Here is an 18,327-nt window from a genome sequence, read left to right as displayed (position 1 = left end):
CCTGGTATCTTGTTAAGTTAGTCTAGACAAATGGTTCTCCTGTCCAGGACCATTTGTACTCCTGGCCTGCAGTAGTTAAGAGATGTACTCTGAGAGTGAAGCTTATTACCTGAGAACACAATTCAAAGACTGACCCAGGACAGAATCTTTTTAATGTTAGTGCGCTTGCTTTGATTGGTTCCCATTGACTGGAAAGTTTGGGACAGTCCATGGTCTCTCCGAACGTTATGTTCCCCTACAGTACTTTATCTCTCCTCTGGACTCTTTTTTTCTTTCTTATTTTAAGGTTGAAATGTCTCGTCTCCAACCTTCTAAACATGAAAAAGAAACGCTAGAAAAGCTGAGCGACTCCACAACAGAACTAAAACCACGCCGTAAACGAAAACGACCGGGGGGGCCAAATCCACTCTCGGTACTGAAAAGCAAGAGGAAAAAGGACGACAAACACTCAGCTAGCGACGATACCAAGGTAGAATCTTGTTTAGATTTTTTTTGTTTTTTTTTTGTTTGTTTGTTTGTTTTTTAAAAAGAATGTCATAATTATCAGCTTAAAGGGACATACATTGCATGATCAACAACGATTTTGGAAGTATACCAATTCAAAGTGTACAATAGAATTAAACTATTTTTGTACAACTTGAGTTCTGAATTGTTCAAATTCTTTAACTCGAGTTACGGTACCTGGCAAACGATAGCCTTCGTTTTGAACATTCCCTTACGAATGGAGAGTTTTTCTCATTTTAGCAGCATATAAATCGGGTTGAGGGCAAGTACACTGTGTGGCAAAAAGGAAAAGGGGGCAGGTATGAAATCCTAATTTTAGCCCAGGGAACGCTAGCTCTTTTGGCTATTCAAAATATTTGTATTTTATCGAGATGGTTTTTTTTTATGTACCAGTGACGTTTTTAGATTCCCTCGCATTTGCTCTTTGTATTTTTCTTGCAAGCGTTACCCCCTGTCAGCCCTCAGACAAATCTACAGAAAGTTATATACATGACTGTTTTTTCCCAGCTAATCTAGAAGTCATCCATGTGAAATGTCTGACTGAAAAACCGTGCAATTGCTTGCGCTGTGATGTAGAATAGATGCGAGATTAGAAAATGAACACGTTGCACGCAAGCCCTTGCGAAAGCCTGAAACGAAGGGCAGATAAGTGTAGTTTTGACTTCTAGTAGCTTTATATTGGTCTTTTTCGTCCCCGTGTGGGTGTGTAATTGTACCTACCTTGAGATAGTGGGCGTTATGTCTCATGTGAAGGGGTGTTATACCTCCGGGGTGTGTAAAAATGACCGCAGATTATCGGGGGATGATAAACGGATTCGGGATTTCCGAGAATATGAGGGTGAGGGAGCCCACGCATCCTGGCGGACTTTGAAATGTGCTAGCAAGATTTTGCTGACCATAGAATGAGTTAGCGTTTTCTAATCGACTTACAAATGCGTTAACTGGATTTCTGGTCAAGATGTTAATCAGATAGTGATACAAGATACTCGATGTTGTCTTATGATGAAAGTCATATACTTCTTTCTTTCTTGTAGAAAAAACGAATTCGTAAAAGAAAACGGAGGAAACTGGCGTCACACGTGCAAGATGCTCTACGGGAACACGTGACTGCAAGTGCCTCATAAGGTCGGCAGAACTCTATTAGTAGGCTGGTGTTATTTATTACAAAAATGTGCAATAGTTTCGGAGTGACATTTTTCTGGAATATTATGATTCCACAATTTCGCCTTTGTGCTCACAGAAAACTTCCTGCCTAAAAGTTCCGAAAGTTTCGGCCCTCGTTATGTTGTGATTTTCCAACGCTGCTATATCTTGGTATAACTTTATCAACTGTGAGAATAAACCGAGCGCCTAAAGAACAAGTTTATTCTTATTTTTATTCAATTACCACAAAAATACGAAATCCGGTTATTTAGACCAGAGACGAAAAGGACTAAAGATTGTTGAAATGAGTTACATCAGAACAGAGTAACATGAAGCCCCTAGTGTTTGTTACTTCTCGCTGTTAATTTCCAAGAAGTGAAACTATATTTGAGGTCCTTACTTTTGGATTTTCGCAAGGGGTCGTTACTTTTGGAATTTAATGGGACTATTTTCAGTTCTGGCAATATGAGCATTTGTTAGCTTTTGTTTAACGCTTATAGTTTCAATATTCAGTTTTTTTTCCCTTGTCGTGATTTTTAACGACACTTTTTGTTCATTTGTGTCCTCGAAAGTCGAATACTTGAACGCGGAAGAAGTCGCTATTAAAAGTATTGCATTTCCGGGCAAAATATCACAAAGATAATCAAATGTTTCTTTCTTTTTTTTTTTTTAATGATAGAAAAAGTATTGCATTCAGCGTCGTTCGGTATCACATGCAGATTGTTGTGAGACATACACTGAAACATTGTACAATAAAAACCTCTTTTTTTCTCAGAATAAAGTTTGAAAGTCTCTTGTACAATTTCTGTATTCACGGCTGTAAACTGAATTGTCATGTAAGCGAGGAGTGGAGAGACGAAAAACACCAACAATTGTCATGCAATACTCGTCAATACTGGTTGTGTAAATTCTGTAGAACAGTAATTGCGCTAATGACAGAACCTCTACAGGAAGCGACGTTAATTTTCCGATGGAAACGATGAAAATAAATTGCAATATTGAAAAATTTGACTCGATGGCGTTTTCAAGTTTTCTTCCGATTTGTGTGAAATTAATTTTATGAACTTCTTGTTGCAACGTGGACTAATTCCCGTTTTACCACAAAGATTTTGTACGAGAACGTTCTGTAATTTTTCTTTAGAATGTATGATACAGTTTGAAGCTAATATTCCGTATTGTCAATTTCTTCTGACAAATGCTTCACTTTAAAACGTATTTTGGTCTTCAGTAATTTAAGTCGTTTTAGCTTAATCTGTACGTGCGAAATTACAAAACGTATTAATGTACTATCAAATTCACTTCCTATCTTCAATAACAAAAACATAATTTAAGAACACATGTACATGCAATCTGAAGGTTCAAAGAGAATCAGTTACTGTCACGCCAATATGTTCGGAACTTGATATTTTAAGTCAGTTACGTTAGAATGAAGCGACGCATAATATTTACTTATTTTGTGATGGTGTTAGGTCAAGATGATTTCTGTTGCTGATGTACCAGGAATAATATTTGTTTTGTGGATTTAGGTGCCATATTTATCTATTTCCGCATTGCATGTTCGTCTGGAAGTTTCTTTTACTTCCGTGTACCTAAGTGGTGAAAAATGTCGTTGACGGAAGTATAACGGCTTTTGAACGTTTGGTTTCCAGTTGGAGGAAGTAATAGTTTTTTTTAGTACCTGTTTAACCAGACAGCTGTAATTTCGTGAATAGTATTTTCAGTTTAGCTCCAAAGTTCAACGCATTCAGATAGAAATATTATTCTATATATGAAGCCGCCTTCCTTGTGAGTCTTAATGGCCCTTTATCAGGTGAACTTTCCTCGTTTACACTAAAATGGAGTTCAGCTTTCTGTCTTACCGCGGTTAGGATGATAACAGTATCATCATTTTAGCGTGGGTTTGGCAATGCAAGCAATATTTTCTCCATGCGTTCATCATGAGAAAATGAGGTCATTTCCTTTTTCTTTTTTTTTTTTTCTTCCATGGGAATGCGCGTCCGAGCAAGACCAACGGCTTTGGGTACCGCTCCAAGTTTTCGATGCCCCCTTTATGTGAAAACGGTGCTTGTTTATTTATAGATTTGGACTTTTATTTTAATCGTGGGTCAGGCAAGGCATGTAATATTTTCCTCGTGAGTTCATCTGAGAAAATGAGGTCATTTCCTTGTTTGTTTGTTTGTTTTTTTTCCATGCGAATACACACGTGTCAGAGCAAGACCAACGGCTTTGGGTACCGCTGCAAGTTTTTGACACCCCTTATATATGAAAACGGTGCGGTGCTTGTTTATTTATAGATTTGGATTTTTATTTTAATCCTGGCCAAACTTCAACATCCGCTGGGGAATTGCCGCTGTTGAGTAGCTCCAAAGGTCGGTCGTGTCGAAAGTCAGTCTTCGGTTTTTTTCTTTTCGTTTGGTGCTTGCCTGATCATGTCGCCCCAGGGTCTAAATAAAGATCATACATGAATCAGGTCTCGTAATTTTTTATACATAAAAGTTATTTTTAACATCTGGTTCACAAAAATAGCCTGCAGTAATCGTTTCCAGCAAATTCTGCCTATTCAGTTAAAAGAAATTCACGCCGCAGCCAATTTTTTTTCTTTCTTTGCATTAATTTTCAAGTACTCTTTTTGGAGTTGTAAGTTAACACGACACAAGACAATCATTCCATGCAAGATTCAAGATGAATTAAACACTACTGCATTATTTTTGAAAAGACAAATTAACCGAAGCCGAGCAAAAACCTGTCTCGCATCTCGCTCATGATAAAGGACTATACAACCTGTTCTCTTTCAGACTTCACCGCGCGCTCAAACGGTCTTTATTAAAGTGAACCGGTCTGTGCTCGAGAGTAAATTATTGATATTATATTTGGTCGATAGCTTGAGGTCGCCGTAGTTAACTTAATTTTCGAACTTTTCATTTATTATAGCTGTGTCGACATGATATCGAGCCGATGACAATTTTCAACAACAATTAAGTAGTTATAAAGATGGCGGCTCTTAGACAAGCTGTCTTCCTGTTGTCTTCCTGTTGTCAATGGGAGCCCTAAAGTGTACTTAGGGAAAATGTGGCAACAAAAACGCTGCTTTTCAAACGCCCATGATAAAAAAGTCTTACGTTAAAAGAGTAGTTAACATCGAATACTACCGTTATTTTGTTTTAGAAGGCAAGGAAAGTTTCTTGGCGATATTAACACTGAAATTCTCCCAACTGTTTCTATGCATTTTCTATTAATCTTTTTGGGAAAATTTGGTCTTTGATGATGGCTTTTTTTTTCCAGAGATGATAAGGTCCTTTATCTCTGATTTTCACAATCTTGTTATGTATAGTTTGCACTTTTGATATAGCTAGGTTCGTACTTATTTTAGTTTGGTAATTTAGTCAGAAGTTCTGACCACTGCGGACTCGTACTGAGAATTTTTGACTTGGTTGCCATAGGTTGGAAGAGAGTTAGCAATTTGGTATCTGATAATGTGAACGAATTCTAGATTTCTTTTCAGCGGTTCGGCAAGGATTTTTATGTTACCAGTAAGTTAATTTGCAGCTAGCAGGTTTTGTAGAGAGTGTTGTGTCGAAGGAAATGACCGTTTAATCATGGCTAATGAAAACGTTTTTCTGCGTAAATTTCTATCAGTCCTATAGTTATGGTTGGTGAAAATTTTTATCCTCGGGTTGGTGAAAATCAGAAAATTATTTGTTCTTTATGCTGATGAGTAGCTACAGTTTGTTAATCGATAATCGCAGAACTTATGTTGACCGCAAAATTCAACAATTTGAGTGCCAGCGATACGAAATATTGAACGAGATACCTTATAGCAGTTTGACCTTGAAAGATGTCCTGTGACCATATAAATGGGTGATATTATTAGTAGCAGGTTTGAAGCCCAGAATACGACTGAGAAAAGATCGCTTTTGTTTTTTAGATTTCCTTACATGCTAAAGAATCTAGAAAAGAATGAAATGCGAGTTTGAATTGATCGGAGTTAAAGGGTCGATACTGGAGGACAAAGTTGTCAGTGAAGCTTTAGATTGGCGAATGTTTCATATAATGAGCTGGAAATACGGTCTATAAGTTCAAAGCAAGTTTTACGTCAAAGGGAAATACAAATCGTAATTTGGAAAAAAGCAAGTTTTCAACACACATTTTCTATCATCACCAAAGTTTAGACCTTCGGTGCAAGCGAAGAAATACTGTCATGAAACGGTTAGTTAACGGAAGGAAGAACTGTTACTGAAAAACACTCTCATTGCTGCGTGGGTTTAATGATGTTGAGTGTTGTGACGCATATCTTTTCTCTGGCAGACAGTAGATTTAGATTTTTCATACCCATTGCGTTGGGAATATTTTATAATTGCGTCATGGAAAACAAATGTAAAATAACACAGAATTCATTAGATATTCTTTCGCATTAGGGCGCTTGTTATTAAATATATTTTTAATTAATGTTTTGTTTTACTATTGAGGGTGCAATTTCTAGAGATTATAATATCACTGTTGAGTTCAATTCGCGTGACTGTGATTGAAAAGAAACTGCTGAGAAACACGAGAGCAGTTTTATTTTTGTCTTGTCTAAGCCTCCGGCACGGATTTAATGTTTTCGTTTTTGGCCTAGGAAAAACTCGTTACTTTTAAAACGTCTAATTGCCAAATATACTGTTGTCTGATTAAACAGAAGGTCAAATTAGCCAAGTATCGTGTTTCAGTCTTAGCTAACTAATTTGCGTTGTCAGCTGTTTTTCTGCGGGCTCCCTGTTGCGTGCGATGTTTCATAACAGCTATATTGTGCTTCATTGTTTTGGCTTTTTTTCGAAAACAAGCTTTGAGGTCATGGGGTCACGTGAGAATCGTGCTGCCATCAAGGCGCTTAAGGACGTACAGTTTGAATATACTTGCTTTTTTTTTTCTTTTTTTCTTTTTTTTTTTTTTTTGCAACCGCAATGGGTCCGTTTTCTTCTAGGGACTGGTTTCGACAAACAGACTCATTTTGAAGGATGAACTCATTAGCAAAACACTGATAGCACAGCTTGAGTCCTTTGAACAATCCAACCAGCTGGGAGATTAATATTTTTGTGTGTTTCGTCTTGTTTTGGCTTGACTCGTGACCAACAGAAACTCCATTTATTGTGTACATAGGAACTCATGATGAGTTTAACTCCGTACACTGAGAGAAAAAATTAAAGAATGCAGAAAATTGGAAAACAAACTACATAACATGAAATTATTACATAACAGCTTTCGTTTGAATTGTCACACACAAAGGCCATTTTGTTTCCATTCCACGTGAGCTCTAGTCGCCATGAAAAACTTGCTTACTTTCCAGCTAATATCTCAGCAATAAAAAAAAGCTATTAGAATTTGTTACTATGTCTAAGAATGGTTATTTTCCCTTCCCTGCCCCTCATCCTGGCTACATTCGTTGTTTCTGTTTTCTCACTTCAAGTTTTAGTTTCCTGTGAGCCAATATCGTTTCCTTTGCTGACACTTCGTTTTCATGATATAGCTTTGCTTTTCTCTTGTCTTGTTTGTCTGGAATTGAACCAAGAGAGAGCTTCGTTTCTTGTGGTTGTTAGTTAGTTCCTCAGCCAAATCTTGTTATTGCTTAGTATTATATAAATTGAAAAATAAAGAAATAAGGAAAACATCGTAAGTAAACTTAGGAAACCCAAACTCGCACACGACATCGCCAAAATAGGTGCGCCCCAGGAGCCCATGACCCTGGGCTCCTAGTTCACCCTTGTTTCAGTCTGGGTTTTTCCCTCTTTTTTTTTTTTTTTAATTTATTCTTTTAAACTATTCTCGGAGTTTTACGCCCTCTAAACAAAATTAATGTTCCGCAGCTTGTCATTTGGCGTGGCTCGTGTTTAAGGCACGTGTACATTTGCACGCGCTGAATTTACTTTAATTGTCATATCTTTGGAATGTTTGTTGTGACAGTATCTACTATGTATAGCCTCTATCTTGTGAGATATAAAATCTTGAACATTCGCTGAGCCAACGAAATGTTATGTTATGGTTGTGCTATTCTCATATCTTTCCTCATTCGTTGCGGAAAAGGCCAGAAATCTTTAACTGCGCAAGGTTTAATCCATTCTACCTCTTTAAATGACAAATGAAGACGTTGAGCAACGTTCAAAGACAGATTAAGAGCGGGCTTAAAAACTGTCGTGTAAAAAACAAGAAAAAAAATAGTGTCTCGAAATTGACACTGGCTTAAGGATGGCAGTTGTGAAATTTTAGAATTTCTTCCGCAAGTTTGTCGGTGGAATTTTTCACGTACGGTATATCGCGTTACGTTGTGTGGTAACAAGCATTTATGGTAATATTTCACACGATATGCTTGTTGATCGTCAAAGAAAGTTTGCGGGCAAGATTAGGAATCATTTAAAAAACGCCTCAGGGTTTTGTGAGGTTCTTGCAGTTTATGCAGCCTCAAGGAAATGCAAACGGTTTAATTCTCTTTCCATGTTGTCGGACATTTAGTCCTGGCAATGTGGTAACACATCAAGAAAATGATTTTAGTTGAGCGCCCTTCACAGTGTTGGTAATACTTGGAGAAATTACGCATCGTTTATTAGTGATTTGCTTAATCCAGATTATGAACACTACTTTAAAGAGCCCTTTTTCTCTTAAGTATTTCCGTTCGCGTGGAAGATCTATGGAAAAGATGATAGGAAGGACTGGCGAAACAATATAGCAAGAAATTAATGTATTTCCGGTGCATTGAAAAGAAAACAATAGAATTGTTCCTTATCGGTCTTTTTCAGCAATTAATCAAATGTTTGTCGCTCATGGCTGATTTTAATGTAGAGTTGTGGTATATAGGCCTAGTTTGAAAGAAATCTGTTTAAAATGTCAAAGATTCACCGAACAAGTCTCTCTTTTATCGTGTCGTGGTCGGAAGTTTTCAAAAGTCAACAAAAAAATTTGCACAGTCAAATATCGATGTTCCAGAGTGCAGAATATGTCAAAACAACTTCAAAATAAACATCTTTTGTGTTGAGGCAGTGGACTGTAAAATGGCTTCAGGGCTTCGTAAGCACTTTAATTAAAGCCGTAAAATGTATTTCCAATGAACACAGTTTGTGTAAACTTAGCTTGTGTAGGTTTTTATTGGCCTTGAGCGATGTTACAAACATAAATTCAACATGTCTCTATCCATTTTGTGTTACCTTTATTGCGTTTTGTAAGCTCGTAGACAACGCAACAACTTGCTTTGAATAATTAAGATACAAGACTCGACTTGAACTGATGAAGAAGGGACAGTGTTTTATATCTCGTGAGCTGGTTTTATACTCTTATCTTTCAAAAAAGCCTATAATCCCGACTGTTTTTGTTTTACAAAGTAAACTAAAACAATTAAAAGGTTTTATCTCTTGCTATCAATAGATGTATAGTTTTGTCTGTGGTGAAAGAAAACCGCAATATTTTCTACCCGCCAATTTGTGCAGTCACAAGACAACAATTCTTGTTTTGGAATTGCGGCAACGAGCAATGTTTTTCAGAAGACTGCCCTTGTGTTGCGCCAGGCTGTCACCTGCTCAGTTGTTTGCCCACTTGAAATACCATTTGGTGAATGTATTCAAATCCCTTTTTCTTGATAATTAAACCCGCTGTTCGGCTCTTTTTGTCGCTATTTTACCACCGTAATTTCATCTTATTTATGAGTAGCCGACGCCGAATTTCCCGCCTTCATCTTTCAGCGACAAAACGGCAGTCGGCTTTAAAGAAAAACGTTTATTCAACGAGTGATTGAGTACACGATTGAAATTGCTTTCCCGGCAGTTTTTGATTAAATCCGTTGTCTTGTTGAGAACAATACTCTAGCAGCTAATATATACAGTTTACTAAACTTTCTGTAACCACAGTCATTTTCTTATCCGGGAACGACGATTCGTAATAGTTTTAATGGCTTCTTAATGGACACGCAGATATTCAGTTTAAGAAAGTCCCATATATATGTATATTTTTTTTTCAAAAAGTATTGCCTGGGGTTTCAAACTGACTTTTACCCTTTAAGGAGCGATATTGCTCATCTTTTATCGTCTAGAATCTTTAAGTTCAAAACACTTAACTGTCACAGGCAAGTGAAACCCTCTGCGTGCCTCGTGATAACCCACTGACGAAAATGTTGTTTTCGTTGTAGAAATGTGTTCAGTCCCCACTTCGAAAAAAATGTGTGCCCTCTTTGGTTAGCAGCAGCTTTGAAAGCTCGAACTTGCTCAGTTCTGACGGAGTTTGAAAATTAAAACGTTCCGTAGAACAGTTTGTAAATGCACAATTATATAAACACGTGAAAACCTTTCCGTACTTTTACTGGTTTCAGTTCGCCTGTCAAACCCATTCCAAGGCTGCAAAACAAAAAAACCCTTTTGGAATCAAGTTTGTTTCATGCCGAACAATACTGAAATTACACGTCATCAGTATATAGTCTTCCTGTTCCTTTTTTTTGTCCACCTTCCGTTGTTTCGAAAACACTGCTCTTGATAAATAACATGGCCGGGCAGAAACGCCTGCCCACTTCCGCAACAAGTTGACGTTAATGAGATAATCTTATGTCCAGTTCAGCAAATCTTGACGTGAGGACAAACCAATCTCAAGTGCCATCATTCGCGCTCTTACACTCAGGAAACCCGTTAAGTGCACCATCTTGATTGGCTTTTTCTTCTTTCGTTTTCTTCCCCCCACGCTTTTGAACTGTTATTTGTCAGGTTTAAACTAAACCGCAAATAAATTCGAGATGTTTCGTTGTCTAGAATGGAAAGTTCCATGAGAGAATGGTAGCTGAGGCTTTTAGGGAATTTTTTCGTAGCTAAACCTGATGTTACCTACCACAACACGGTTCGTATTATCATCATTTTTTTAAGCTATTTACTCGCAGATCTTGCCATAGTGCCCTTAACTGATGGTTCTCGTTTTTCTCACTGTCTGTCTGCTGGACAACGTATCGATATTGTAAGGTGAATTTATCCCGTGATCTCCTGGGATTTTACTTTGAAAACAAAACAAACCACTGAAGTTTAGTCAAAATATGTTAAGCCGACAAGGGTACGAAAACAAGGGTTTTTGTTATGGTTTAGTGTAATCTTGTGGCAGTCCAACACGTATGCTATATGTGTGGTGAAGCCAAGCTAAATTTGTTCAAATTTGTCTTTGCTTTTTATTTCGTTACATTTCGATAAATATGTCGTAATCGAAACTCTTTTGTGGTGTTGTAAATCGGATCTCGCTCGAAGTAGCTGCGTTTTAAAAGCTTGTAATATGCCTGGATTAATTTTGTTTGTTTCAGCCTATTTTTCTAACCTGGGAAAACTCTGAAAAGTGATATTAATTTCAAGAGATCAAAACACAGATAATTTTTCGCATCGAGTGCCTAGTTTGAATTTGTTTTGTTTTTGATTTTCCTCTCGCAATCAGTACTGCTGCCCCGCGATTTCGAGGGCTGAGAAGATAAGTTATTGGGTCAAAACACGAAAACAAAAGGCTAATTTTCCTAATTTTAGAGTTATAGTGTCGTAATAATGTGTGATTATGTTGTGGCCAAATTTCTGCGAGTGCTGAATCAGCACACGACAGCATCACATGCCGAAACACTTGGGATTATTCATTTTCGAAGTAGCAACATCAAACGTCATCGAAGAGCATGATATACTCTGATATCAGAAGACGAAAGCGTCAACTCTGATCACCCAGAATTTCAGTGAGTTTATAATAAGCTTCTTAAAAGGTCTTGATCTTTTTTGTATTGGATTTTCCCCGCACGTTTCCATGCGGCTTTTCCGCAGGTGAAATGAAATTGGAAGATTGCCATCATTATATAATTGTACGTAACGTAACCATGACATTTTCCTAAATGCAGTAAATTCTGTGTAGAATTTACATAAAACTCTCTTCCGATCGCAACTGTTTCACAAAAAACATATTAAAAAAAAAAAAAAAAAGAATTGGAGGGATTTTAACTTCAGTATTTATGATCTGGATAAAGATGCAAAAATCACGTCGCGGTCGGAGACCGTATTGTAATACTGCTTTGTTCAAAGTTTGTGCCAATGTTTATCTTTTTGCGTTTTCTCTATTCAACAAAACGAAAGACAGGCAATTTTGGCGAGATGCCATCTATATTTGCCTAAGACACACACTTAAGAAAGTCTTAGCTTCCATGTGGTTTGTCCACCGTATCTAATACGAAAATCCACCCACAATATGATGTTAAAACTTAACACGTCAATTTGAAGTCATGTTTATAAAGGTACTCGTATTTTCGTAATTTGCTCTGTTGTGCGCCCACGGTGGAAACCCATTTAAATTTGCTCGAATGTTTCAAGTGATCAAATTTTTTTTTTGTGAGTGCATTCGTTGAGTTGATGTCTAGGTACCCTTCTAGTTGCAGATCTTGTGTGTTTTGTCTTGTACAGGCTCGTCGCTCTATTGTTTACTTTAGACCTGTGGGTCTATAGGAAATTACCAAGGTCGCGCTCATAATTTTGGCGACATTTAGAAAGTGGAAAACACAATTCATGAGTTAATTTGACAAATATAGCATAAAAGGGGGTTCCTTTTTGTGTTCAAGCAACCGTAAAATAAAAGGCCTGGCATTCATCAAACGGTCAGCCAATCAGTGTCCGTCTGGTGCTGTCAATCAAAAACCGGGCTAACAAAGGGCAATAAAGTCGTGTGTTAGGCACGAGCGTTCGTTAGACCATTTTAAAAGGCAGCGGCGTCATAACACACAACAAAAAAAGCCATCGTCCCGAAGTACAGATGAGTTTCTTCCAAGGAGCAAGTTTCTGGATGGCGTCGGCTTTTCTTATTCCCACAGACGAATCTCCGACCCGTAGGAGAGCGTGCATTTTAGTTGGGAGAGAGCTTCGGAAGATCGCCGATGACCTTGAAGCCTCCGCAAGAACCGAGCAAGTTAAAGAACAAGACATTGTTGTCGGAGCGATGAAGACGGTGTGCGTGGTCGCTGGAGTTGTGTTCCTCGGCAGAGCTGTTTGGAAATTTCTGAACACTTGAGAAGTTACATGTTACACAAATTAACGAGGTAAGCGCTTCGTCTCGATGATAACAGCACTACAACTTCACGATATTTTTAACGATTACATCTGTTGTATACTTACAGACAACTCAACTTAGTCGCTTTCTGTAGGTCGCGCGGGAACGCTAACGCAACCCGCCAAATCTTATTTCCATTACGTAAGCATCTTTTTAAGCAAGCTTACGCTCGCGAAATTGTCAAATTAATTTGTGCTTCCTTTATTCTAGATCTTACGTCTTAGAGGCTTGCTCTCTCCGAAGATGGAACGAATCGCTCGAAGAAATTATTTTTAAACTACGCAACATGACTCTTGATTGCCTCGAGTGACATGACATCAGTTGTTGGCCTTCGTGTTTGATTTCCATCGACTGCTGATCGTGTTACATCGCTTCATTGTTGACAAATACAAGATTAAAAGCCACTAAAGCCCGCACTCGGGAAATCGCAGGAGCGACTTATCCGTTCTCCATAACAACAGGGCAAAGCAAGTCAATTGCTGTTTTTTCATCCTAAAGCGTAGTTGGACAAGAACTTCGTTTTACAGAACTGAAGGTTTGATTTTGTATTACAGGCATCCGCTGGCGTCTAAGAGACAGTAAGATTCAAATGCAGACGTTTGATCTCGAATAGTTTGCACCGGCTGTATATTGCTAAGCTTGCATTGTAAAGATTCGTTGTCGCCTAAGGGATCGATGTTATTGTGTCGTTTCGTTATCACTGCTGACTGGCATGATTAGATAATTGATAGACTGTGACTCGTGGAACTATTATTAATATTGCTCTTTGCGAAGACACGCGCTTATCGGGAAGGTTAGAAAAAAAAAAAAAAGTCGCTCGACCTTGACACATGAACATCCGGAAATTTTCAAAACAAGAGTTTCGCTTGAAGTCACGTCGGTGTTGTTTGCTGGCGAACAATTCCTGCGTGTGCCTACGAGCGAAAAAACGAAAACAAATCCTCTTCATCGATGTCGTGACAAAGTAGAACAAACAATCCACGTTCTTTATTGTCGAAGCCTTTCAAATGCAAATGTATCGCTTTTGTTGATTGGTATTGAAGGGTTCTGAGTTGGCTTCCAGCCTCGAAAGAACCCAGTTGAATGCACGGTGATCACGAAACCGCAAGCATCTTTCAAGTGGGTTCCTTTTTGGCAGGTTTCAAACTCGTATTACTTTATAATGTACAAAAAGACAAAAGAAAACTTGTATTTAGATACAGCTCAACGCAACTCGCCCGTTAATTTAATTCAAACTTTGGCAATATTTAGTAAACTCTTGTAAATATCAAACTTTTGTAAATAGTTACCTTTGTAAAAATGTGTAAATAGCTAAATGATATTTCTATACGCTGCAAGAGCGACAGATTTGTAAAGTAATATTCATTTGCCGCTGATGGCAATTATTTACTGAAGCATTAGTCCGTACATTATGGGCTTCTGCTTGTCAACCCGAATTGCATCAATTCATCGATGAATTTATTAGAGAGATCTTTTATATTTATAATAAAAGAGTATAAACAAGGAGAGCATCGTTGTTTGACTATGGTTTTAAATAGTTCTGGAACGAAACAGTTGTTCGCAGAACAGCTTAAAAGTGTAGTTTTCGATGTGCTATTGAATCAGATGGGAGAAAAGCGCCTCAGATCCCATGCACTGTCGAAGGAAATTTCACTCCTAGTTTGAAAAACAATAGACCTTTGTTTCCAGTTTCTTGTGCATTAATCCGTCGATGGCAGAAGAAAACAACCCACGCGTCCATCAATACTATAAATAACAGGACTCTTAGCAGGGAGGGAATTTAGGTAAACTAAGCCTTTCAATACTGATTTCCTTTATTCTTCCCACTCTTGCTCTGGAAAAATCGCTCTTCAGATTTCAGTCGAATGCGTCTTTGAATGTGTCATTCTTTTGAAATAAAGTTTGCGTAGAAAATTGGCTATTAAAAATCCGTGATATTAATTTTTGCACAGTCCTGTACGGCGTTCAGCTAAAATAAAATCAAGACTAACACAAAGGAGATTGAAGCGTGATATGAAGTGATATTGGTAAGAAAGTGAATCATGGTGTTTCTTGCCTGTCAGCAATAAATACGTTTTACTTCGATTCCATTGTTTCGGTTGCTAAAATAAGAATCCCGCTGTCTCTTTACCTTCAGGCTAATATTGGCTAGACTTCTTGAATGTCTCTCGAGCCCTTGTATAAACATTGGGTTGAACTTTCTTGGCAAAAACCTCTAGCTTAATGCAGGTCACAATTTAATCCAGTTAAGATTTACGAACAAAATCAGGCAGGTTTTTATTTATAGCGGGAAAGACCGGCGTATTTTGGCGCGACGGAAACGACTGATAAAGATCGAGGGACTCGAAACAAAGTAACTTTTGTTGATATATTTCATGGCCTGTCCGAACATGACCTTACAGCATAAAATAACGAAAGAGAGATATTGTTTTCGTCAACGAAGGGACTAACACGCATTCTTTGTCAGTTCATTCACAGATCGATATCGCATGACACGAAAGATCTTGTTTTCTTTGGAAATATCGAACCATTGATAACGATTTTGACAAGCCTTGCAAAAGTTGACTAACATTGGTGTTGACAACGGAGAAGGCAAAATATGACCGAGTTGAATCTGAAGCTCTACCATATATGAACGATTATAAGGCTTATAAATACCCCAGTATCAATTAAAGCTAGAAAACTGAGCTTATCGCCATTCTCTCTCGAAAACTCAAGCGCTGGTCTTTGTGTGAGAAGTTAAAAAGCGCGCCGACCACTTTCGCGACAATTTCAAGAGAGGGATTAAACTTGACTTTCGTCAGGGACCTTTTTTTTTTATTGTTCTTTATTAAGAAGAAGTATTACTCTTTGAAAATAGTGTGGTCAGTTCTTGTGTAGAAAATCATTGACAATCCAGACCACTATAGATACATCAGTTGTTTCTCTTTTTTTTTGGAAATCCAGCCATAGCTTCTTTTTCGAAATCATTTTTATTTTCTAATCGAAGCTTAACTACAGACACTTGAGCAAGGCATCCCCGTTGCATTTGTCACCTCCGTTTTTATTTTCATTTTTATTTTCAAATACTATAACAATCATTTCTTAACAAAGAAAGCTTTCTCTTTCGTCTAAAATTGGACAAACAATTGAGTTTATTGTTCACTTTGGTAATCCCTTTTAACTTTATAGACGAATCTTGAAAGTCTTTGAGCTGATATTTAGTAAGACTTAAGAATAAACTTACCGTGAGAACGTTTTATTGTTAAATTGAAGGGTACCTCATCTCTTTATTAACAATAAATGTAAATAACAGGAATAAACCTGTCAAAGCAATAGTGACTCGGTCTTACAACGAAAGAGTTCCTGCGCGAAAACTTCTGAACGGGATTTCACTATCGTTTTTTGATGTTGAGTTTTTGTTGTTTTCTTTTTACATAGTAGCTTGTGACTTTCTATCAAATAAAACGAAAAAGTAGAACTCTGTTGTTGTTTTTCTGTTTCGTTCTTGTTACTCTGCATTAGTCCTATTTGTGTCTTTGCCTATTTTATCGATGAGTTGATCGATCTACAGTGCATTTCTGAGTTGAGATAACTTGGACAATTGCCCGAACGTGTAGTATACATGAGCTCTGAAAGTTATCTCCCGATCACACGACTGTTTGACCTTGGCTAAATTGTCCGTAAAGACTTCCGTTGATGGATTTTGCCTTCCCACTAGGTATGTCATCAGGCGATAAATTTCCCCTGGGATTGAGGGACTGAAATCGGTAAGTGAAAACCGATCGACGGAAACTAAGATTACAGCAAACACAATAGAATGTTAAATATCGCGTTAAAAGCCTGTCGACACTTATTCCAGTGAAATCTCTGGAAAATTGTCAAATAGATGGTTGGACTTTACTCGGATAGAATTTTCAATGTAAATTCAGTCCCCTTTGGTCTTTCCTGAGTCCAGAATTTAATCCGAAAGAAAAACGAAGAGAAACGAACAACCATGAATAGACTTTTGAACTTCCAGATTATGTTCACTGGACCGGAATAAATCTTCCAATTCAGGATAATGTTTCATCGTTAGAAGAATTAATACTGACTCTCAGAATGCCAAAATATGAATCGAACAAATGTTATTTTGCGGAATATTTAAAATCAAGTAACACCACTTGAAAGCACTGGTCAGTTTCCTTTTGCTTGGATTGTTTTACAAGTGTGTTTCTTCCATAGGCTTAAAAGTTAGAGCTATGCACCTTGTTACCACCACAATAAACAGTACCACATGAAAGTACTTCTCATTAGCTTTCATCTGAATGGTCACACACTAGGGTTCTATCCACAGACTTAAAACCACGTTTAACAGCATAATAAATAGTACTTCACAAAATATTAAAGTACTACTCAAGATCTTTCATGTGTACTTTCATTCTCTTTCAATCCACAGAATTTAAAGTTAGCACCACCTTGTACAGCATAATAAACAGCACCACACGAAAGTACTGCTCGGAAAATTTTATTTGAATATATCGACACGCTGGGTACAATGTCAGCTTTGACTCCATGAGTGAAAAGGTTAATATCCGCCTTCACAGCCACGTAGATGTTTTTGACATTTGTGTGATGTCACCTTATCTGACACAAACAAAGACATAAGATTTCTGTAGGCAGTTTGCGCTTCGTTTATTTTTTCGGAGGACCGAAGGAAAATTAGACGCCTTGGAGCAGTTTAGCATTTCCGTGTTGATACTGGCTGGCTAATTCGACATGTTTATATTGTCAAAAAGAAAAAAAAAAATCAACGGGTGTTTATGTCAACCTTAAATGAGTACGTGATCTCAGGATAAGTTCTGTGAGTGTTTAAGCTACTGTTATGTAACACTGAACCCGTGCAGAGCAGAGGTAGTTGTTTCTTAAAGGGATACACGTGAATATTCGCATGTCACGTCCTCGGCAGATTGATTTTTTTGGAGGGAGGGCAATGCAGCAAATTTTAATCTGCTTTCGAATCATTTTCCATTGTCCGTCGTGACAACTGTACGGCGGACTTTGTGACAACGACACTGAAAACAAAAGCAAGGATTTCCGTAAGCGTGGATTGATAAAAGCAGTTCGCTTCCGCGGTTTTAATCATGAATTAAATATATGTGACCTTGGCAATCACTAAATTAGACTGAATTTGTAAACGCTTAGGGACAGTCCCCACTTAAGCACTTTATTGTTTGGTCACGTGATTAATATCGTACGTGTGTTTCGTTTTTTGTCATCACAACACGAAAGTGAAATAAAGCGGCTTAGTTTGCGTGCTTTTTCCCCTAGCCATTCATTCAACCTTTCGTAAACAAACTGTTTCATTAATATACCCAGCATGCGGTCAGCACGTATTTGTGCTGTGTTCGCGTCCAGCTAATACTAAAATGCAGATTTTTCACGTACGGCACGTTAACATTTGACTCTAAAGGCCAACTTGAGTTAAACCAGGATTAATTAGTGTGAAAAAAGAGTAAATGTAGTAACAATAGTCATTTCTAAGGGGATAAATGCTTGTGCACGCGATCACGTTGCCGACCGGTTTCCGTGTTTTTGGCGCGAAAATAACCGTTGCGCCAGAGATTTGTCTGGGCTTGTCTGACGTTCGTGTCTTAAAACCAAAAC

General features: G+C 37.8%; 1 protein-coding gene across 2 annotated transcripts in view; it reads left to right on the top strand.

Moving 5' to 3' along the window:
* LOC110060512 (rRNA-processing protein UTP23 homolog) overlaps window positions 1–18,327 on the top strand; it is a 34,338-nt gene that overhangs the window by 3,863 nt on the left and 12,148 nt on the right. Inside the window, exons 6-8 of one of the 2 annotated variants that reach the window (XR_016203082.1) lie at window positions 287–469; window positions 1,539–12,691; window positions 12,913–14,210. Coding sequence is in view for 1 of the 2 variants with exons in the window: in XM_089276215.1 (XP_089132341.1) it covers window positions 287–469; window positions 1,539–1,628 (273 nt within the window). In the remaining variant the exon portion in view is untranslated. Of the gene's footprint in view, window positions 1–286; window positions 470–1,538; window positions 12,692–12,912; window positions 14,211–18,327 lie in introns of those variants that run through there. The other variant, XM_089276215.1, reaches the window with a different exon arrangement.

The sequence above is a fragment of the Orbicella faveolata genome, unplaced genomic scaffold (assembly GCF_042242905.1).
Source record: "Orbicella faveolata isolate gen_17 unplaced genomic scaffold, um_ofav_v1 contig_4, whole genome shotgun sequence".
NCBI lineage: Eukaryota > Metazoa > Cnidaria > Anthozoa > Scleractinia > Merulinidae > Orbicella > Orbicella faveolata.
This window is presented reverse-complemented; position numbering and strand designations above follow the sequence as displayed.